At 48.2% G+C, this 23,564-nt stretch overlaps 1 protein-coding gene across 13 annotated transcripts in view; it reads right to left on the bottom strand.

The window, feature by feature from the left end:
- Positions 1-1,220: 1,220 nt before the first annotated feature.
- The window catches only part of DTNB (dystrobrevin beta), a 140,912-nt gene continuing 118,568 nt past the window's right edge, over positions 1,221-23,564 (bottom strand). For 8 of the 13 annotated variants that reach the window (XM_031552630.1, XM_031552622.1, XM_031552627.1 and 5 more), the window contains 5 exons: positions 12,310-12,454; positions 7,948-8,037; positions 6,584-6,637; positions 4,475-4,510; positions 3,024-3,085 (listed from right to left, as the gene is read on the bottom strand). In XM_031552630.1, coding sequence (XP_031408490.1) covers positions 4,506-4,510; positions 6,584-6,637; positions 7,948-8,037; positions 12,310-12,454 — 294 coding nt within the window. In that variant the 3' untranslated portion in view covers positions 3,024-3,085; positions 4,475-4,505. Of the gene's footprint in view, positions 4,256-4,474; positions 4,511-6,583; positions 6,638-7,947; positions 8,038-12,309; positions 12,455-21,416; positions 21,543-23,564 lie in introns of those variants that run through there. The other 5 variants (XM_031552623.1, XM_031552628.1, XM_019613338.2 and 2 more) reach the window with 5 other exon arrangements.

Here is a 23,564-nt window from a genome sequence, read left to right on the forward strand (position 1 = left end):
GGGGGAGGGGGGGGGGAGCACAGCTGTAGACCCTCACAGTCCCGGTGGGTACCGTGCTATGCCCCTGTGCTGTGCTACTTCCCTGTGCCATGTCACATCCCAGTGCTGTGCCGCATCCCGGTGCCATGCCACATCCCATTAACATGCCCTATCCCAGCGCCACGCCATGTCCCCACGGTGGGGGCTGAGGACATGGACCCCCACTCCCTGTGGCTGTCCCCGTGCCCATGGCTCCCATGTGGTGTTTGCGCTGTGATCGCCCCGATAACCCCATGGGCGCTCCCCATTCCTTCCCCATCAATCATTAATGCCGGGTGGGTGCGGGCAGAGGAGGAGGAGGAGGAGGAGGGCTGGAGGAAGGCTGCGGCTCCCAGCTTGTGGCAGAGGAATTAATTTTACGGTGATGGATGGGAGTGGGAGCGGATAATGCAGCCCCGGGTGGTCATTAAATGCTGCAAATGAGCACAAATCCCATCCCTGGCGCCCCAGGGTCAGAGCGCTTACACCAAGATCACCCAACCATGCAATGAGGGGAGGCCAGGACCCCCCCTTGCTCTGCTCCTGAGTCTCCATGGGGTGCATGGGGTCTTGATGGGGTGCACGGGGTCTTGATGGGGCACATGGGATTCCCTCAGTCTCCACGGAATGCATGGGATCTTCATAGGGTACATGGGGTCTTCATGGGGCACTTGGGGTCCGTTGGTATCCCCATGGAGCACGTGGGGGTCCCTGAGTCTCCATGGGGTGCATGGAATCTCCCTGGGGGCACATGGGATCTTCATGTATCTCATGAGGTTTCTATGGAGCGTATGGGGGTCCCTGGTTCTCCATGGAATGCACTGGGTTTCCATGGAACACACGGTGGTCCCTGGATCTCTACGGGGTGCACGAGGCCTTCATGGGGCACACGGGCTCCGTGTGTCCCCATGGATACCAGAACCCCTGTGTCTCTATGGGGTTCATGGGGTCTCCATAGGGCACATGGGGCGGGTGCGCAGCCTGGAGCGGTGCGCAGCCCCCAAGCTGTGGCCCACCCTGGCCCCATCCAGATGTGCGGTGCGGCGGGCCAACATCTGGCGGGGCTGTGGCCCTGAACACAGGCTGCTCTGTCTGCTCCCAGCGACCCGCGCCCATGACCAACACGGATAATCCCCAGCTCTGCCATTCAGTATGAATACGCAGCGAAGCATTGGCAGCTGCTTCCATGCTATGCAGTGATTTCCTACTACAACCCTTTTAAAAAATTTATTTTGCTTTTCCAGGAATATTCATGCTTCTTTTTCACATGGCTGAGGGACGAGACACCCTGTAGGGATGAGATGAATTTATTCAGTATTTGGCAGATGACAGAACATGGCTTCCAGTTCACAGGTTCTTACCAATGGCACTCCCATCTCCCCACCATGCGCTCCGGGCACCGGTGCTGATTGAGCCACCAAACCCCATGGTGTGCACAAGAAATGAACCCCAAATTTGAAAGGAAAGACACACACGTGCTGGAACCATGATGGCACAGCTCGCAGCTTGGGGAAAGCGTGGTCTGCAGTGTTCTTCCTGCAGGGGTTAAGGCGGTGATCGTGAAGGCAAGCAGAAGGTTTGCAATGTTCCCAGTTAAGCACAAGCAAGCTGTAGGGTTTGCTTCCCAACATGGATGAAGGTTGGAAAAGCTGAGTCATCACATCCAACTGTCAACCCAGCACCACCATGGCTGCCTACATAGCCACTGGATCATTCTGGTTGGGAAAGACCTCCACCATCACCGTGTGTCCAGCCGCCAACCCATCGCCACTGTGCCTGCTAACCACATCCCTAAACAGAATACAGAATTATTCCGGTTGGAAAAGACCTCAAAGGTCACCAAATCCAACCCCAACCCGCTGCATCATGCCCACTGACCCATATCCCCCAGAGTAAGAAGGGGAAGTCATGCAGTGAGCAATAATACAAAAAAAAAAAAGGAGTAGTCATGAAGGTGCCCCGCGGATCCGTGTTTCACGCGCCCTGCACGTGCTGAGTCGGGTTCTCATCACTCCTCTCCCCTCCCTGACAGCTCACTCACAATATTTACACTTGGCTCAGGCTGTGGCCACCACGTCTGTTTATTTCTGCTCTCCCAAAGGGCTGCAGGTACCCAACGAGCGCTCTCTGTGGCACATTGGCTGCTGTTGGCTTCGGGCTTTATCGCTCCTTCCCATTCATCACCCCTGATAAATATTTATGGCTGCGTTAGGGCACTCAGCTCTTTCCACTAAAAATAACATTCCAGAACACCAAGGGAAAAAAAAAACCCGAAATGGTGTGATTGGAACTGATTGCAATGTTTCCTAAGCACCCAGACGGCGGTGAGCTCCCAGCCTCAGACTACACAACTCTGCTCTTTCTCTTAATTTTAAACAAAACCCAGATCTCCTCTCAAGAATGAACACAGAGATGCTGATGCCAACCCAGAACTGCTCATCCCTGAATTCCCTGCCTGGAAGGGGGCATTTGGTAACAGTTTAAAGAAGAGGCACTGGTCTGGGGTCCTCCCACTGCTCATTCCTCCCTGACACGCCATCACTTACAGAGGACAACGTAACATCAAATACAACAGCAACCCGACAGTGGAGTGGTGCTTCTAGGTGGGCCTGAATGGTCCACACTCAAGAGTCCCCCCTGCTTTCCAGCAAAGAGACCCCAGTGGTGCAAACCTCATTTTTGTCATGCAAAGCAAAGGGCAGGAGCTAAGAGGAAACAGCCAGCATGAGATGTGATGGTGCCGCTGTTGGGTGGGAAATCCAACAGATCGGAATGCGTAGCGGGAGCGGGGAGTATTGCCTTCTTCTTGAACCTCCCGCAAATAGCAGGGTTTGATGGGGCACTGTCTGATTATCGTTAGTAAACACATTGAGGAAAACAGTACATGCAATGGCCTAAGAGGCAAACGCCCACGGGGAAAGCTCTCGGTTGGCTGGGAGAACGCCGGCGCCGGTGGGAGGTCAACGTCGATCACAGTCGCGCGATGGTGATGGCTCGGCCGGAACGTGCCTCTCCCAGCGGCGCGGGGACGTCTTCGGGGCACGAGCTCACTGAGAGCCCCCTGCGCCTGCACCATAGGAAACAGAGACTGAGCCCATTGGCACTGAACCATGGAATCATAGAATCATAGAGTGGTTTGGGTTGGAGGGATCCTAAAGAACACCCACAGAATGGGTTGGGTTGGAAGGGTCCCTAAAGACCATTCAGTTCCATTCTTTGCCCCTTCTGGAGGATAAAGAAGTCCCGAAAAAGTTTCTTGCCTTTATTGTCTCACTTTTCTCCATATTCTGCTTCTCAGCACCACCTCTGGTGCTTCAGCCCCTGTTCCGTGGCAAGGGACAGCCATGTCCCAGCTGCCTCCCATACCGCAAAGTGCAGAGCAGCCATTAGAGTCCAAGGGGCAGAAAGGGATTGCCACGCACAGACAGCACAAAGAGCTCCACACTGCCAACATCCCCTCTAATGGCATCATTTCGCTCCTTCTTCAGTTACCAGATTGTTTCCCAGCCGAGACAGGACTTGAATTTCTAATGTAAAAACTATCAGAGAAACTCTGAAACTGCTTTCAGGTTATCTCTACCCATTACTAAAATGGCAGGGAGGCAGAAAGGGCAAAAGCTTTGTTTCTCTGCTTTGCAAATTACCTTCAGAGCACAATGGTGCCAGTTTTATCATGCAGAATTGTGTTTTGCAGTGGTTGCGCCTAATTCTATTTGGCCAACATGGGCTGGATCCCAATGGACAATGTGAAGGTGGGATTCTTGTTCTGCTCTCTGGATTCTCATCAATGTACAAGCTGCCAGCACAATGGAAGAAGATCCAGGAATGGGATCCCCATTGACCTCTGCGATCCCACATGTGCGCCCACGCTGCGTGTTTTGGCTGCAGGAACCCTCCTCCTTCCCACTGCCAGTGTTCAGAGATCAGCACTGTGCATCAGGCAAATACTATGCAGAGTGGAAACCCAACCCGGTGCCCTCCTACGTTTTTCAGCGGGGAAGTGATAGGGATCTGCCCCAGGTGCCTCGGAGGCATTGTGAGCGCGAGGCTCAGCCTTTCTCCGCCGACACAGTCTCATGCTCCCCAGCACCTGTTTGTCTGTCCATCTGCTGCGCCTTATTATAACACAAAGTGCCGGCTCTTTGAGGGTAGAGATTGTATTTTTAGTACATCTGGATAGCGTCCGTCGCAATAGACTCCGATTTCCTGGTGGAGGCCTCTCAGTGTAAAAGTAATGCTAATAAAAGAAAAGATAACGGCGGTAATTCTGCTTTCACTGAAGTTAATGATGTTTTCCCACTGTCTGTAGCAGGAGCTGAATTAGGTCATAAATAGGAAAACCCAGCATCCTTTGGAATAGGTGCAGAGTGGTGGGAGGGAAACTCTTCTCATCTTGTACAGAAGCAGAAAAGGAAGGAGAAAGGCAGAAGGTTGGCAGAGAAATGTCCAGGCTCACCTGAATTGCTGTACAGCCTGTGGTTGTCCATCTAACCTGCAACACATGAAGAAGATACATCCATAAAACAGGCAGTTGTATTTCCTGTAAAATGAATAATCACTGAATCATAGAATTGAGAAGGTTGGAAAAGACATCCAAGATCGTCCAGTCCAACCATCCACCCATCATCACCACCATGCTCACTAACCGTGTCCCTAAATAGAACCACAGAATAATTCAGGTTGGAAAAGACCTCTGAGATCCCCAAGTCCAACCCCAACCCACCCCACCATGCCCACTGCCCACATCCCTCAGTGCCACATCCCCACATTCCTTAAACACCTCCAGGGCCAGTGACCCCACCACCTCCCTGGGTAGCTGTGCCACTGCATCACCAGTCTTACTGAGAAGAAATTTTCCTAATATCCAACACAGACTTCTTGTGGTGCTACTAGAAGCCATTATCTCTTGTCCTAAACCCAACCTCTCCATATCTCATTGCTCTACTGAGCAGCTCTTCAGCTGCAAACAGCTCTGAAGGCACTGGGGTCAATCTCCAGCCCTCTGGAATACAGGAGAGGAGCCTCAGTGAAACCCCTAAGCACGTTCCACACAGCAACCCAATAAATCCCAGAGAGGGACTCTCCATGGCCACCAGCACTTGGAGTCTGGAGGTGCCTCCACCACCTCCTGGGCTGCAGGAGGACTGTGCCTTCATTATCGATCATTCCTTGATTTCTTGGCTGGCTTTTCACCTTGCTATCTCTGCCACGTTAAAAAATCACTTAATTTCTGGCAGAGATAATATTTACATTCCACACAATGGCTTTTGGGCCAAGTCCCGCTTTGGGTTATGTCTCCGTTCCCCAGTGCTGCTGCAGTGAGTAATAGGATTTGTCCTACTATGTCTCCACCGCACATCCCATCTCAAAACCTCCTTCTCCTTTTTTCCCATGCAAGATGCGATGCACATTTGGGAAAAGAAGAAAAAAAGCAGAAGGGTCATCTGCTAAGCATCTCAACTATTTAGCTTAAGAGGAATGTTCTAGGGCAGAGAGAGTCCTGTGATTCAGAGCCAATGCCATACTGCTTTGAAAGCTGAGATCAGACTCGGTGCATTTCTTCACGCATGCTGACAATGCCGAACGTTGATGGACCAACCATCAGGAAGCTGAGCATTCCCAAGCACCTGAAAGCACTGGACTGGAAGACTCAGGAAAATGAGGAATTTTAGTGCGAAATGTGATCCCCTTTGCTTCTTCTCAGCCAGAAAAAAAATATGCATAGAACAACAACAACAAAAAAAAAAGGATAAAAAGTCCAAGTCTGTCACTGCTGGAATGAGGCTTGGCTCAACGAGACAGAAAAACCTCCGGGGATGGTGGAGATAAAAGGGAGCCATGAGCAGCCCACATGGGATCATCGCCTGTGGGCGATGCTGAGCTCCCGTCCGGACAAGGTCGTATGAGGTGGTGCTGCACCGGTACCCAGCCCACGTGTGGGGCTGTTGTTTTTGTATTCATCCACAGCAGAGCTCCTGAAGCACTTGGAGCAGCTCTTCCTCCTCCTCTTACACATTAAAAATATCTGTGCGGGGCTTTGTTAGAGAAAAATGTTCCCTAAAGCTGGATGCACACTGCGGGAACAGCCGTGGTGGCACTCTGACACCAAACGTCATCTTCAGGGAATTGGAATGGAGAAAGCAAACCGACCCCTGGGGACGAGCAGATCCGAAAATGTGTGGCAGGAGGATCAGAACTAGAGAGTCTTCAAGGTGCCTTCCAACCCAACCATCCTATGGCTCTATGATCTCTAGAGTCCCTTCCAACTCAACTTCTCCAGGGTTCTATGATCTTTAAGAACCCTACAACCCAACCATCCTATGGCTCTATGATCTTTAGAGTCCCTTCCAACTCAACTTCTCCAGGGTTCTATGACCTTTAAGAACCCTACAACCCAACCAAACTATGGCTCTATGATCTTTAAGGTCCCTTCCAACCCAACCATTCTATGGCTCTATGATCTTTAAGGTCCCTTCCAACTCATTCTGTGGCTCTGTGACCCTTCCAACCCAACCGTTCTATCATTCTGTGATTCACAGCTCAGACACATGATTTCTTCCCTTACCTCGATCCTTCCCGTTCTGCATTTTTTCCATTTCTTCTTCATCTTCTTCCTCTGCTTCAAGAAGAAAAAAATCAAGCATGGATGAGACATGTACATGAGAGAACGGAGACCTATGGAAATCACAAGTTTTAAGCTAAAATCAAATTTAAAATGGGAAGTATTTCTAGGGAAAAAGGAAATGGTTTATGGAAAAAGGAAATGGCTTTATGGAAGAAGGAAATGGTTTCATGTTGATCTGAGGTGGAAGCACTGAGGTCCCTTCCTGGAACTGCTATTTGCCTGCTTGTGCTCTCAGGACCCTGGGACCAGGCTGTGCCCAAGGCTGGGTTTTTGCTCCGTACCCATTCCACTGAGCCCTGTTTCAGCTGAAGAGGATTTATGACAAAGCTCATATTTATATTGTGCAGAGCATAGGAACAGAAAGTCACATTCTTCTGTAGATGGTGGCTTGTATCTGTGTGCAACATCTCCCTGAGCCCTGGGCAAACAGGTGACAGTTGTTACACGCAGCGCTGTCACTTCTGCCCATTTCACACACTGCTGAGTGCAAAGAGAGACAGAAAGCTCCACAATAAAGGGCACAATTTGAAGACCTTCAGATCAAAGTGGATCTTGACCTGCACATTGATATTTGCTTTACTTGCAAAGCAGCAGGAGCATCAGCAGGAGCACCAGAACCTGTAAAGTCTCAAACCAGAGCCACAGCATTCTATGATTCCATTTAGGGACATGGGTTAGTGGGCATGGTGGTGGATGTGTTGATGGTTCGACTCGATCACCTTAGAAGTCTTCTTCAAGCTTAGTGATTCTATGGTTCCATTTAAGGACATGGTTTAGTGGTATGGTGGGGATGGACTGATGGTTGGGCTTGATGATCTTGGCTTTCCCAACATTAATGATCCTATGAGTCTATGATTCTATATCATCAAGCAAGAGCATGTAATTAATTTCCTTTTCACTCCCTCATGCCACATCTGCTGCCAGCACTGCCATTGCTCAGCAGCTCGTGCCCTGCTCAGGAGATCTGACCTTCAGGAAAGCAGCATTTCCGAGTGGTGCCTAAGCTATGGGGAGCTCCTACTATTGCACACATACAGAGCAATAGCAGCAGGAGCACAGCAGCTAGGTGTTAGTCTGCTCCAAGAATCAGCAGCCAGGCTTCTATCTGCAGAATGTGACCTTAACCATCAGTGATAAAATCAATGGAAATCCTATTCGGATGGCATTTGGAGTTCTCAACAACGCTAGCCATAAAAAATTATTTTTCATTTTACTGTGGAAGAAATGAACACATAATCTTGCGTTACGCCTTAAATAGAATTTTTATAAAAAATAAATCTAAAGACAAACCTCTCTCCTCTTACCTGAGTGCAGCTCCTTCACCAGCGATGACATCGTGTTGGTGATGGAGTCGGCGGCCACCAGCAGGTCGTTGCGCAGGTTCCTCCTTGTACCTGGGAGCAGAGCAAATACACAGCGGGTAAAGCAGCTGCACACAGCCTCCCTGCCTCATGGATCCTGGCCCCATGGAGCTCAGCCCCACAGAGCTCAGCCCCACGGAGCACAGCCCCACCAGGGATCCCTGCTCAGGAGAGCAGTAGTGCTGCACCCAGCTGCATTGGAGGGCCCCAAGAAGAAATCTGGATTTGCTCTGGAATGCTCCCACTCTGCCTGGCTGCCTGTTTGCTAATTATCTACTGCATTGCTTTTCTCCTTGACGAGGGCAGCACTCCTATGTCAGCTCAGGGATAGACGTTTTTCTGCTCAGGATGCTTGAAGTTGAGTGCCTGTCTTGTTCCAGGTATTTCCCATCTCGTTAGCCTCCCAAATGCTGCAACGGCTTCGAGTCCTCTGAGCGATTCTCTCATCAGCTGTGGTGCTGTGGATTTGCCAGCTGCTAAGCTCTGTGTTGGCTATCAGCATGGTCTGTAGATACCAACGTGGCCTGTGAATGTCTGCATGGCTCATAGATGTTAACATGACCCATGGATGGATGTCAGCACAACCCATGGACATCAACACAACTCATGAATGGATGTCAACGCGACCCACGGACGGACGTCAACACCACTTGTGGATATTAACATAAATCATGGATGTCAGCATGGTCAGCACGTATCTTGGAGCCCATGAACATTCCATCAACACATCTCTGTCCTCTGGGTTGGGCTACCAAGTGACCAGCACTGTGCCCATGGCGTGATGCTCTGGCAGCTACACAAACAAACAAACACCAACTTTAACGAGCTCATCTGGACACCCACTGCCACTGGAGGCCCTTCTGGCTGGTGGCATTGAATTATTTTATTATGCAAACACACAGAAATTTTATCCTGTTTCCTGCGTTCTCCACTTGCTTAGAATTTGTCTGATTTTGCATGATTGATATGAAATAGCACTAATTGTGCAGATTGCCTTCCCGGAAAGATCATTCCCGGAAACTTATTACAGAGCCTGCTGACCATGTTCTCTTGCAAAAGGTTTACCAGCTGTTGGGCTTTATTCTAATGCTGTTTTCTCCCAGTGGCCAAATGGAAGACCAAGAGGGCACCGTTGAAGGAAATGTACCCCATTAGGGACCATAATATTTGGTTCTGCAAACATTTCCTGCTGATTTCCCCTCTGACATGGGGTGGGAGTGATGATGTTGACAGTCCTGGGTATGGCAATGAGAAAGTGAGCAGGAATGAGACCTTCACCCACTTTTTCTCTTTTCTCTCATTTTGTAAGATATGCAAGTGTTCACAGAGATAATTTAAATGCTTTGGAAAAAAAAAAAAAAAGAACAAAGACAAGAAAGAAAGAAAGAAAACTAAAATAAATGGAACCTTTCAAGAGGTTTTGTTGTGAAAGCATTGCCTTTGGATAATTTGCTCCCGTGAGCCACAACCACCACCACCATACTATTGGGATGTAGGTGCTACCCAAGCCCTTAGCACTACAACAGCCCTATACAATACCTGCCATGCATTGCATAGAGATACTAAGGTGTTAAAAACCTGGAAAAAAAGAATTTTTTTCTCTTTGGGCAATATTGACAGGACCTAGCGAAGACTGTGCTCCTCTGAAGCAGGAATGAGCCCCGGTTCATTCCATGAGCTTGTACCAGAGCCAGGAGTTGAAGCCTGCACACTGTGCAGAGGGAACATCGCTTCTTCTGTGTCTCCAAATGCAGATGGATAGAAAGCACATTTTGATGCCAAAGCACTACTGTAAAATAAAAGAATCAAGTAGGGCAGTTACTGTACTACAACAATCTTGTGTTCATTACTCGTAGCTGCAGAAAGGAGATCATTTTGCCTCTTTGTGCTTTCCTCATTAAAAAACCAAAGGGGAAAATGATGAACCAGATACAGCAGATTTTCCCAGTGCCTGGTGGGACTCACTGCACCGCTGCGTGCAGCCTGGAGAATAGAAAGCTGATCTGCAGGGGAAGGACGGGCAGCTGTTGAAGGAGTGGGATGAGGCTCTTGACTCGTTGGGGGGATGAAGAGGAGGCGCCAGGGCCACCCACAGCAGCAGATGGAGCCGTGCTGCTGGTGTTTGGCACCGCGCCTCCTGGAACGAGGCTCCCGCTTCGTCTCTGGAAGCGCTTAGAGAGATCAGAGAATCATAGAATGGTTGGGTTGGAAGAGACCTTAAAGATCAGAGAACCATAGAATGGTTGGCTTGGAAGGGTTCTTTCAGCCCATCCAGTTCCCACTCCCTGCAGTGGGATGGTTGCCACCGAGCAGATCAGGCTGCCCGGGGCCTTGGGCACCCCCAGGGATGGGGCACCCACAGTTTCTCCAAGCTTTTTCTGCTGGTGGGGTCAGAAAAAGGCATTTCATGTGTTGATGGTTGGACTTGATGATTTTATTGGTCTTTTCCAGTCTTAATGATTTTGTGATTCTATGAGCTGTAGATACTTTGCACTTCCTGGACTTCTTCCACCATATGACCTACTCACCAGCTGAAATTTTGGAGAACAACCAACAGAGCCTTTTCCTTTCACCAAGCACTGAGGGCTGAAGGCTTGTAGTCCTCACTTCAGTGTGCCGGGGATTCAACATCCATTAAGGTTGGAAAAGATTACTAAGATCATCAAGCCCAGACAACCCATCACCACCACGAACAGGAGAACATCTGTCTGATAGAATATCTGACATTAATATTCACCATCTCCCCTACTCAGCAAGAAATACGCTCATGAATGAGAAAATTCCACCTCCAGATAACGAAAGCATGAGATACAAGTTGTCATCGTTTATGGAACTGAACAGCTTGGCCTCTGGGAGATGTAGAGGGATCTCGGAGAAGGCAGGACTGAAGAACTAACTCCCTCATTCTTTGCAGTGTGATGGCTCCCTAAAGGTAGAAAACCTCTTCTTTGCCAGCCTTTTTGACATCAGACCCAAGTAATGCTTTTACTTGCCTTTTCCCAACATCCTAAGGATGGAACCTCCATTTTTCTCCCTCTCCCCTGTGTGAGGAAGAGGCAGAAGTCTGGACTGAGTGCACAAGGTTTCTGTTCCATCTGGTTGTCTTAAAATCCTGAAGCACTTCTTGAGCCCCCAATGATGTTTGCAATGCATGACTGCAGAAGTTTATTTTTTTTAAAACTAATAGCAGTTATATATGAACTCACACTACGTACAGAAGCTGGGGAGTAAAAATATCTATGTCAACTACTGCCCTGGTGCTCTTCAAAGCACTCTAAGCTGAATTATTCAGAAATGGACAGCTAACCCACTTGATCCAACCGTTTTGGTTTTACCAAAGGACTGGGGGATGAGGTGTACGTAGGGAAATGCAGTTGAAACTATCCAATAACCTCGTACTTCTTGTAGAATCACAGAATTGTTTGAGATGGAAGGGACCTTGAGTTGGAAGATCACCAGTCCAAATCCCCTGCAATGAGCAGGGACATCTGCAGCTCAGTCACAGAACTATAAAATCACAGAATTCAATCATAGAATCACAGAGTTGTTTGAGTTGGAAGGAACCTCTAAAAGTCATCTCATGAACAGGGACACCTACAGCTCCATGAGGTTTCCCAAATCGGGTTGTACCCATACAGACTGGCATCAATGAGCTTAGGCCAAAAACTGGTATTTTTTTTCAAACACAAGTGGTGTAACATCTAGAAAAGGTGTGAAGGAAGTAACGAGGAGCTGTGACCCTAGGCAAGAGCTGGAGAAAAGGAACAAGAAAACATTCAGTTCCATAACCAGAAAGTCAGGTAGGTTGGAAAGGAGCTTCAAGTCCACTATTATTTATACAAAGTATGTGTCCTTCTGCTTCTTTGCTATGATCCTCCCATCTTTCCTTCCCTGTTGGCATTAGTCTGATAGTGACAGGACAAGGAGGGATGGTTTTAAACTAAAGGAGGAAAGAATGAAGCCAGATGTTAGGGGGAAATTCTTTACCTAGAGGGCAGTGAGGCCCTGGCACAGAGGATCTGTGGGTGCCTCATCCCTGCCAGTGCCCAAAGGCCAGGCTGGATGGGGCTTTGGGCACCTGGTCAATGGATGTCCTCATGGCAATAGCTGGGTTGAGTGGATTTTAAAGTGCCTTCCAACCCAAACCACTCCATTCTATGACTCCACGATTATCGGATAGCTTTCTAGGATGGAAGAACCCTTTAAGTTGGAAAGAATAACAACATGCCGCAGTTCCTTTGGTCTGGAGCACAGCAAAGGGGCCGGCGCTGGGCTGCCCCATTCCCTGCTCCATGAGATGCTCACCTTGTGTGAAAGCTTCTTGCATGTCCCCGATGTCCTGGGGGCCGTGTGTTGGTGTGGAGCCAGCAGAGGTGGATCTGACGGGCATGGGCAGCGGGCGGCCGCCTCCATGGGTGGGTGATGAGTGCGCTGAGCCCGCTGCTTGCGCCTGCACGGAGACACAGTGTGCACATCTTACACTTCTTTTGGGTCAGCGTCTAAAAATAATGTTGTAAAGCATGCAACCGTGCTCTGCAACCTGCTTTGCACAGAGCTAACCGCTGTTGGCCATGAGGTTAGAAAACCCAAAGTTTAGCTTTACAGCATCCAGGAAGCAAACAGCAAATGCACAATGAGGGGCTGAGCAAGCCCACAAGTGCCATGCAAGAGATTTATTAATACTTGTTTCTAAAAAAGGTATTAAAAACACACACAAAAAAAAAGACAACTTTTTCTGGTTGTTCTTTAATTATCCAGAGCTGCCCTGATCATCCCAGTGCTCTGCGATCCTACAACCCAGGCATTCTCTGCAGCAATTTCTATCTCAGCACACCCTACACCTTCTTGCTCAGTTCACGACCAGCTCTGCTATGCTTTGCTAGCCATGATTGACGACCTTAACCTGTATTTATATTCAAGCTGTGCTACTACAGATGAGGGGAAAACTAGCCATAAAAAAATCACATGAAAGCTGCACAACCCCTGACCAAACTCATTCTGTTTGTGCCATTCTGTTTGCTTCCCTTCCTCCGGCCCGTGCATCCCTTGCTCCCTTTGACGTGCACCAGTTACCAGGGCAACCCTGCAACACCGCTGCACTGTGCCCAGCGCTCTGGGCACAAAAACCCGCCAGCGTGCAAAACTGTTGGTTTGAAACTGCACTGATAACACTTGGAGTGAAAGAAGCGAGCGAAATATTCTCATGGTGCTGGCAGGGGAGATGGCTGTTGCAGGAGAGAAACGGTCTTGCAAAGATAAAATGGTTTGCAAATAAAACCAATACACAGGAAACATCATCAGCTCCATCGAGCAAATAAAGCCGTGCCTCTGCCCAATCTGCCAGCCAGCTGCAGGGCCCAGCTCCATGCATCTCCACATCTGGCCCGTGGCACTCCCCAGATGTGCATTCACTGGGACTGCAATCATAGAATGATAGAATTGTTGGGTTGGAAGGGACTTTAAAGATCCTAGAACCATAGAACTGTCGGGTTGGAAAGGGCCTCACATCCACCCCAGCCCCACTCCCAGCCATGGGCTGGTTGCCCCCCACTCTGTGCTCAGGCTGCACAGAGCCTTGAGCAGCTCCATGGATGGGGCACCCATAGTTCACTGGGCAGCAGCACCTGGGCATCGCCTCAGAGTAAAGGATTTCCTCCTTACATCTAACCTAAATCTGCCCTGAAGGACACCCAAGCTCCATGCTCCCAGCCCAGCCTCCAGCCCTGGCGACACCTGTATTCTACTGCCACGTGCCTTTGAGACACGTCAACTAAATCTGCGTTCTTAGAATAAGTGCCCAAGGAACTGAAATTGTTTTTCTCAATCGCTGGGCACGCAGATGGGCTGTGCCAATTTGCATACGGCAACAACTAGGGCAGAGGGGCTGGGAACGTCCCTCACTCTCACAGTGACGCAGTTCCTGGAAATCTGAGTGATTTCGAGAAAAGCTGGTGACGGTGTGCAGCCAACGTGGCATGGAGAGCAGCTTGGGGGCAGCACCGTGCTTCCTGCTGTGCAGCAGCTCCTGTTGATGTGACCTGCAGCACCTGTTGGCCAAAAGAGGATCTGAAAGTTCTGGGGTGCAGATCGCCTTCGTGGGGCTCTCAGGCAGTGAATCACAGAATTGTGGAATTACTGAGGTTGGAGAAGACCTCGAAGGTCCCCAAGTCCAACCCCAGCCCACCCCACCATGCCCGCTGCCCTCAGTGCCACGTCCCCACGGTTCTGGAACACCTCTAGGTTTGGTGATCCCACCACCGCCCTGGGCAGCTGTGTCACTGCATCACCGCTCTTTATGAGAAGAAATGTTTCCTAATGTCCAACCTGAAATTCTCTAATTCCAGACAAAATAAAACGATTCTACATATCGATCTCACTCTTCTTGTACTTTATACAGCAAACGTAGTCTCATGCATGCTTGGGTGTTTCCACTCCCATGGAAGAATTACATGTGTGGAAAAATGGTGCATGACCTTTAGGCAACATTTGTGATGCATAACCATACAGCAAAGAGAAAGGAGAACATGTGAGCTGTCTGTATGCTGCTGTTGTTTGCTAACCACGAGCATGATTTGGGAAAACCAGAAACCAGCAATGGGGCCGTACAGCTCGGTGTCCTAGAAAGCAGATTATTGACTGAGAAAGCAAGAAAGACAGACATCTGGTGCACGCAGACACATGCGGAAGCGGAAGGGAAGAGCTGAGGAGTCCCCCCAGCACGGGCGGTCGTAATGTGAACCGCAGGTGCCGGGCTGGGCCCCATAGGAGGAAGCGGTGGGCGGACGCGTGGGCAGGGGACGGGGATGGAGGAGGCACGGACAGATAATGGATGAGCTCAGGAGCTGTTCCCGAGGCGGAATGGGAAAGCAATAAATCACTCCTACAGCCTTCCTCCTCCTCCAAAGGCTGAAGGAAGGAACAGGGCAGGTCGTAAATACTGAGCTGAAGCTGCTCTGAGGTTGTCGAAGTGAACCCAACGCAGGGCGCACAGCAATGTGTGCACAGGAAGCTCTGGGGTTCGTTGCAGAAGAACTGTGAACAGGCTTTTAAGTTCCTCTCTGATGCAGTTGGGTTATGGGAAGAAGAGTGCGATGTTAAGCATCCTGAAATACTTCTGGAAACGGGATGCAGAAGATGGATTTCCATTGATAAAGACGGCCAAGGAAAGCCCTGACCCAGCTCCTGAAAGGTTTGGGAGCTGACTCGGATGGACTGGCCCCAGTTTATCAAGACTTGCATACAGCAGCTCTGAGGTTTAACCTGAAAAACCCTAAAAATCTCATGAAAAAAAAAACAGCTCTAGGCTTTGCATCAGAACAAGGGTGTGGGAAGAAGGGACGGTAACATCTCTCATTGAATGGAAAAGGGCCTCCGGAGGTGTCTGCTCCAACCGCCGTACCCATCAGCGGTTCTGCTTCCAGGGAAGCTGGGGTAGATGACCCCAGAAGGACCCACGTTTGTTTGTATGATTCTGTGATCCTACCGAGAAACTAAGAACATTTGCTTTGCAAGGAATTTACGTCGACTTTAATGTGCTTTATCGTCTAACATATTCCTGTGAATAGATTAAAATAAAAGAGATCTCGTGTACCTATAAAAAGCTAACGTTTTCTTAGAGAAGCGATTTAGACAAGTAAACAACTCATCATGCCCCAAATAACTAACTCCAGAAAACGCTGCAGAAATGGATCAGAAATGAAAAGAACGTAAATGCATGGCCTACAACACTCATTTTTTGTTCTGTATCTTCGCTGTAGGAAATTAAGGAAATCAGACAATGTCAAACGGCATCCGAGAAAAAGCAGGAATCTTCATTAGAAAGTGAAATAGGAACAGGCTTTTCATCTGCATATCATGCATGTTCACTTTCTAACTTGCATTTTCTATAAAAGAGGGGAAATTTAGGATATATGGAAATTCTTCATGCAGAGGGTGATGAGGCCCTGGCACTGCCCAGAGCTGTGGGTGTCCCATCCCTGGAGGTGCCTGAGGCAGTGGATGAGCCCTGAGCAGCCTGAGCTGCTGGGGAGCACCCAGCCCACAGCACAGGTGAGGCTGGGGGGGCTGTAAGGTCCCTTCCAACCCAACCATTCCATGGCTCTCTGATCTTTAAGGTCCCTTCCAACCCAACTATTCTGTGATTCTATGATACCATCTTCTTTTCTGCTCTTATTTAAGAACTACACGGCAGCCCTTGAGACTGATCTTTTCAGGATAATTCCCAAGGCCCATGCTGAGTGACTTCTACCACAGCTTGCCCTGCCCCGGATTTCCACTGCTTGTAGCCTGCAGGCCCCATCCATCCCCTTCATTTCAACAAAAAGCTGTCAAGTCGGAAATCAAGTTGCACTCTCCACGGATGTATAGGTCACCCGCCTAGCCTACATCATCTATGTTTAGAATTTCACACATATACAATCCAAACGCTGCAGTGCCCTTGCATTCCTTTGCTCATTTTGGGGCTGAGCCAATGCAATAAGTAGTGTCGGAAAGCCTGAAAGCAATGAGCTGAGACGCTCCCTGCACCGGGGTTAATTTTGTTTAGAAACGCCCTGAAATATTGGGGAAATTTATGAGTGCTGAAGAGTGCAAATATTTTATTAAAGTGAATATTATGGACTACCACAGGCAGGTTAATGAGTAACCCTTGACAAAAGAATCAAGCTCACTCATAAAAGTCATTCTTTGGGTTTTTTTTTAAGTTTTTATCCTGTGAGTGGATGCCAGACAACTGGTTTGCTGCAAACAGGCCCTTGCCATGTAAGTGCAGGTGTTCCGGGAAAGTGGAGATGTGGTGGCCAGTGGGCATGGTGGGATGGGCTGGAGATGGACTTATGATCTCAGACATCTTTTCCAATCTGAATGATTCTGTGGTTCTTTGAGTGGTCATGGTCATCATGATGGGTTGATGACCACAGAGATCTCGATGAGCTTCATGGCTCTGATTCCATGATTTGACTTCTTCACCTTGGGAAGATGACAAGTTTTACAGACGAGGCTCAGTAAAAAGACAACTGAAATTACCCATCCAAAGGGCACTTGATCGATGCTTCCTCGGCCAGGAATCCCCCACAACTGTGAACTTGTTAACAAGCTCCTGTGGGGCTGGTGGTGGCCTGGGCTCAGCCTTGGGCTGCCTGGGCCCTTCCATTCACCCCACTCCTGCATCAATAAGCAGTGTGCGATGTCAGGCACTTTTGTACAGGTTAGAACTAATGAAAGCTGCTATTTACAAAGGTAAGGTGCTGAGATAGGAGGCTACTTGCTGACACAGGCCTGACATGAACAGAATCACAAAAAACGCAGCTGTAAGGAGACAGACCACTCACCATTCACTCTACAGCTGGACCGGCTCTCAAAAATCCCTTCCTGACAGATGTTTATCCAACATGCTCTCACAAACCTCTTCATTCACATTTTCCTAAGGCCTAAATGAAATTCCTAAATGAAGTTTTCAGCACTGAAACCTCCGCTCCTCGGGATGAGGATGGCAGTGCTTCCTTTCTCCTTGGGTTGATCGCCTGTGTACTCAAAGATTTCCAAAACCTGCTCTCAGTCCCCTCTGCTCTCGAGTAAAAACACAATTTCTTCACTTTTTTTCCTTCTCCAAATATTCCTGCAATTTTTCAGGATCATTTTGAATTCTCAACACGCTCTCTGAAGCCCTTGCAATCTTCTCCTGTTTGATGCCATGAGCAAATCCAAGTCCCTTGCAGGAAGACTGAACAGTAATTAATTCAGGGCAGAAATAATGAACTATAGAGGAATTTCAATTTACACGTCTCTCTATTCTAACAGGAAAACCTTGACAAGTGACCTTGGAGAAAACTTCCGCAACCAAAGCTGTAGCTGCTGTTGCATGAGGCTCACCAGCTCCGTGCTGTTTCGATGCTACAGAAAGAAGGATTTGTTCTGGAGTTACCTGCAGCACTGCAGAGGAGAACTACAACAGCAATGCTTTTTTCTAACACAGATGTACCTGAATTGTTTTAATCTGTGATGTAAACTAGAATCCCATCAAGCTAATTTGGCACAGGGCCTTGTCCTCACCTTTTGTAGAATCACAGATTCAAAGAATCATTCGGGTTGGAGAAGACCACTAAGATCCCCAAGCCCAACCCCAAGACATCCCACCATGTCCAATCCCCACATCCCTCGTGTTCATTGAACACCCCTAGGGATGGTGAATTCACCACCTCCCTGGGCAGCTGTGCCACTGCTCTTTATGAGAAGAAATTTTTGGACTTGTTGGCTCATATGGATGCAGCCTATCCACATCTCCCTGTAGAACCTTCCTAACTTCAAACAGATCAGCACGTCCTCTGAACTTTGTGTCACCTGCAAACTTACTGAGGATGCAATCAATCCCCTTGTCCAGATGGTCATTAATGACACTCCCCATGGGAAGAAACCAAGTGATGCGAACAGGGACTGCTTGGTTTTGCCATTTGTGGTTTGCTTTCTTGCTGCTACTTGAAAAACTGTTGATGCTAACCAGAAGTGGAGAAAAAAAACTCCTTTAGTGCTACAGGTGAAACCTGTGGTTGAGTTAACGCCATCCCGATCAAAACGTACGCCAAAGATAATTCATCCCTTTTTTCTGCAAATATTCTTTTAGAGAATAAAATAGCGAAAATAATGTTGCTAAGCTCAGGCACCCCACCAATACGTCTTGTTAACCTTATTGCTGTAGGGAAATTAAATTCTACCGTCCTCTGTGGCACATTAGGCCAGGCGATCTGCTTGCACACACTTCCTGCCTCCATTTTATGCATTACAGTAAAATTGACACTCACACAGAGGCACACTACAAAGCTCGTTAGCGCAGCCAGCCATAAAACATGCAGAAATATATATAGGAATACAGACACATATCTACAGAGGGCTCACGGGGAGGGGGAATGCACTGCAAACCCTCCAGCACAGCCCCCAGCCAGCACTGCGCCGGACCCCCGCGTTGCAGCCATGTGCAACCATTGCCCGTGGAATTAGATCAGATGCACACAGACACAGCAACGCCTCGCGGAGCACGGAGCCGGCAGTGAAGCATTATACCCAGTGTTAATTAACAACGGTGGAACGCCCCGGAGCAGCAAATGCTGCAGCACAGGGCAGGACTCATCGCGTCCCGCTGCCAAGCTGGTAGATCTCCAGCCTCAGCGCTATTTCCACTGCTGTTCTGGCAACCTGATTGCATTACTCAGCTCTTTTTCCAATTTGCCTTTTCAGCGTTAATTGTAACGCACAGATAACCCGTTGCTTCAGGGCAACTGCTGTATGCAGCTTCCTCGCTGCCAGGGGATGTGAGTATTTGGTGCTGACTGTGGCAACAACAGCACTGCATCCCATGGAGCTGCAGCACCACTGGATGGAAAAGTCCCTCAGGGTCAAGTCCAATGCTACCAACAAGTTCAACCATTAGGACAACACTACCGAGGGCACTGGGAGGTGAAGAGCAGCAAGGATGATCCTTGCTGTATCACAATAGAAGGAAGGGGGGAGGAGGAAGAGGAAACTCCATTAGGAAAACCCTCATTTTCTCCAGTCCCAGCGCACCGTCTGAGCTCCTCCATTCACGGAACGCTGTTTGTTTTCATTCCTCCCGATCCCCCCAGCTGTGGGATAGAGAGCAGGGATCAGGAAACAATAAAATCTTGGTTACCACACAGAATGCCTTCTTTCTCCTCGCTTCTTTCAAAGCTTGACATTTTTGCTTTCATCCACCATTTCCACAGTCGTGGGGCATGTGCCGTCCCCCCTTCCAGCAGGGCCTCACGCGGGGATTCAGTCCCTGCACTCAATATGTACCAGATTGTTCCCTTCACCGGCCTCGAGTGCTTCCCCACTCCTGCCTGGCTCGCTCTCTCCTTGCAGTGTTCCCAGGGCTCTTACAGTTTCAGTTCCCATACAATCCCCTGGCGGACTTGCATTACAAAGACTAAAAGCAAGTGTTATCTTTCAAAATTATCCGTGCTGTGTTTTCAGCCATCTCAGCTGGCACTCTCACCCCGTTAACTCATCTGCAACCTAACACGGATAGAAAGATTTCCACCTCAGCTATGCTCCGGTGCCCTCCTCCCAAGAAGCCCGCTGGGGGCTCACCCCTCAGCCCCAGCCCTGGGCTGTGCCAGAGGAGAGGCCGTGGCTCTATACAGAGAGCTTGGAGCAAGTGGGGCTGCCAGCAATGCCTGTTCCTCACAGAATCATACAGTTGTTAAGGTTGGAGAAGACCTCTTTTAAGGAAAAGCCAAGAGCATCAAGACCAACCATCAATCCACCCCACCATGCCCACTAACCATGTCCCTAAATAGAATCATAGAATCATTCAGGTTGGAAAAGACCCCTACAATCATCTAGTCTCACCACCAATCCAACTCCACCATGCCCACTGACCTCGGTGCCACTTGGTGCCACAAACTGACACGTCTGTCGAACACTACCAGGGAGACAGACATTACTCAAGTATACACAAAGGGCCCCAGGCCCAATTTCCCAACCATAAAGATGCCCAGGAATGCTCACCCCAGATGAGCATGATCAGAAGGTGGTCTGCAGCTCTGCTTGACTTCCAGCACAATTACACCATGGCAGCAGAGCACTGAGAGCTGTGTTGATCACTGCAGGTTGGACACAGGGGAGAAGTCGCCTGCCCTTAGAAATCTTCCAGGATGTGCATGGAACCAGTCCTCAGCATGGCAGGTTGCTGTGGGATCACCTCGATGAGCAGCAGGAAGGCGATGTGGTGGCATGGTGCCTCCAGGACCACAAAATCATAGAATAGTTTGAGTTGGAGGGGACCTTTAAAGGTCATCTAGTCCAACTCCCCTGTAACGAAGAGTGACTCGATGATCTAAGAGGTCTTTTCCAATCTTAATGATTCTATGATTCTATGCTGTGTGTCAGGAAACAAATCTAGAAGCTGTAACAACTGACACATTGTAGGTGTCCCTGTTCACTGCAGGGGAGTCGGACTGGGTGACCTTTAAAGGTCCCCTCCAACTCAAACGGTTCTATGACTCTGAGAAAGCACATTAAAACACAAAACTCATCCCCTGACATTTTGCTTGTGGAGATCTGTTTCTCCCTCCACATAGGCAGCCTATGGCTTAAGAGAAGAGAAGTGCTGGTAGCTGTTGGCCAGGAAATATGGACTATGATAATGGATGCCACCCAATTAAGGAGCTTAGGGGATAAGTACCAGAACTAATGGGGTTCTGAATACATCCAGCTTTTAAAGTCACTGATTAAATTCTTGGTAGCAAGAATATGAAGCTAAAAATACAGCATATAAACAAGTTTGCACATGAGCTTCTAAGCAGGCAAGGGCATGTGTCTTACAAGAAAGTTGTACACAAACCACAGTTCTAAAAGCCTAAATACTTGACAGACGTTGACAACAAAGAAGTACCTTTGTAATCCTGCACGAGCAGGGAAAAAGCTTCCAAAGCCTGCAACCTCCATCAAGATACACATCTTGAAGCACCAGCTTAATGCATCCAAAGAATAACGTCATGTTGGTCAGCCTGATGGGATAACCACTGCCAAAAAACAACAAAAATACGGGAAGCGAGCATGTGAGATACTGAAAAAATGGCCAGTCCATTTGTGACCATGAGACAGGCACCCAGAATCTCCCAGCTCAGAGCACAGAGACGTTACGTGATACTCAGGATCAAGGAATCTGCCCGAGGCATTGCACAATAACAGGTTACAGGAGATAAACGCAGTGTTTGGTTTTGCTCTCTGTAACAGTTGTCAGCACAGGTCAGCCAGCAAGGCAGGGCCATGATTTGTGGTTATCCGTTGCCATGAAAGAGAGAGAAGAGAAAGATGATCTGCAGGCTGGAGGATGCAAGTGATATGCAATAGATGAATCCTCAAGGATTTGTCTATTTAATATTCTAATTATGCGCACAAAAATAACCACGCTCTAATGAAACTTCCTGATGACATAAAGGTTAGGATGAATCATTAATACAGAAGAAGATCAGAACACTGCAGATCAGGAATGGCTCAGAACAGCAGTGGCATGAAGAAGCCCTGGGAATGCAGATGGGAACTGGAGCTGGGTACCAGGTACACACTTGCCATAAATCACAGTGCTGCTTCCTCCTCTATCAGAAAGAGGAATTCATGGCATAAAGGAGAAAAGAGGGACACACGTTATGTTTTCTAGCTCTGAAAAAGAGAAAATATTATTGCTACATAATCACAGAATATCCTGAGATGGAAGGCAGAAGGCACTCATAAGGAGCACAGAGACCAACTAAGGACAATGGCGTTGTGAAAACCCAGACAGAAAGACACAAAAAATTCTTTGGGTATGCATCCCAAAGTAGGTGCCCAAAGAAGAAACAAAGAAAAATAAATGATGATTAACAATAAAAGCTGGTTGCATCAGCACTTTGCAGAAATTTTGATGGTTGGACTTCGTAAATCTTGGAGGTGTTGTCCAACCTGAATGAGTCTGTGACTGGTCATGGTGGGAATGGGTTGATGGTTGGACGTGGTGATCTTGGACGTCTTTTGCAGTCTTAGTGATCCTATGGTTCTATGTTATGTGCTTGAAATCTTAAATCCAACTCTTTTCCACTTAGGAAAAGTGAAGAGGAAAAGATGTGTGTGGGTAGTAGTGCCCCTCCTTAAGTATTTTTCCTACAGAATACAGAATTCCAGGATCCTGACTACAAAGGATCAGTGAAATAACTGATATAAAGAGTGCTAACCCAATCAAGTATCACAGCAAATGAGGGCTCAGAATGAGATGTTCTTTAAGCAACTGCTTGCTAAGCAGAGAAGTGAAGTTGTGTGGTTTTGTTAGATTTGAATTGGAAAAAGATGATCTTAAAGGTCTCTTCCAACCCAAACGATTCTATGATTCTATGGGTCTGCCAGGGTTCCACAAGGAACACTGTTTGTGCCTAGATGGCTTAGAAATGACAATTCTCTTCTACAGAACAAACCGTGCTTCATTGTGGTGCACCAAGATGAAATGATTGATGCTGGGAAGATTGGTGCTTGTTCTGGGAGCAAGTTTTATAACTTCATTCTGTATAGCATTTTTGCTGTTTAGCACCTTGCTCTCCAAAGGTACTTACCTTAAAGGCAGCAGGTTGGATGACTTGAACCCAAGAGTCCCCAAAGAGCTGCTTGACGAGGTTTTAGGTCTGCTGATATCCATTTTAATAAATCCTGAAGTGAGAGGGAAGCTCCAAGTGATGTATTAGCATTTTCCTCGATAGTATTAAACAGGAAGAGCAGAATGACTGAGTAGTTAAGAGCAGTTAGCTCTTGGAGTCAATAAGTGGGTGTCAACGGTGATGGTAGTGAAATACTTGAGCAAAATAATTCTGGACACTACACTGTGCAACAAAGAGTAAGAAGGAGAAGGTGCTGTGAAGAGAAAAGCCAAACAGAGGCATTATTGCAAGATTTGTAAAGATCGCTGATGGCAGCAGTCTGGGATGCCCCCCCTTCTCAGAGAATCCTAAAGGTAATTAAGAGCTCACTTTGGGCACGTGTACACTCCAGATAAAAATACAGAACAGCAGAGGTGTTTA

The sequence above is a fragment of the Meleagris gallopavo genome, chromosome 2 (assembly GCF_000146605.3).
Source record: "Meleagris gallopavo isolate NT-WF06-2002-E0010 breed Aviagen turkey brand Nicholas breeding stock chromosome 2, Turkey_5.1, whole genome shotgun sequence".
NCBI lineage: Eukaryota > Metazoa > Chordata > Aves > Galliformes > Phasianidae > Meleagris > Meleagris gallopavo.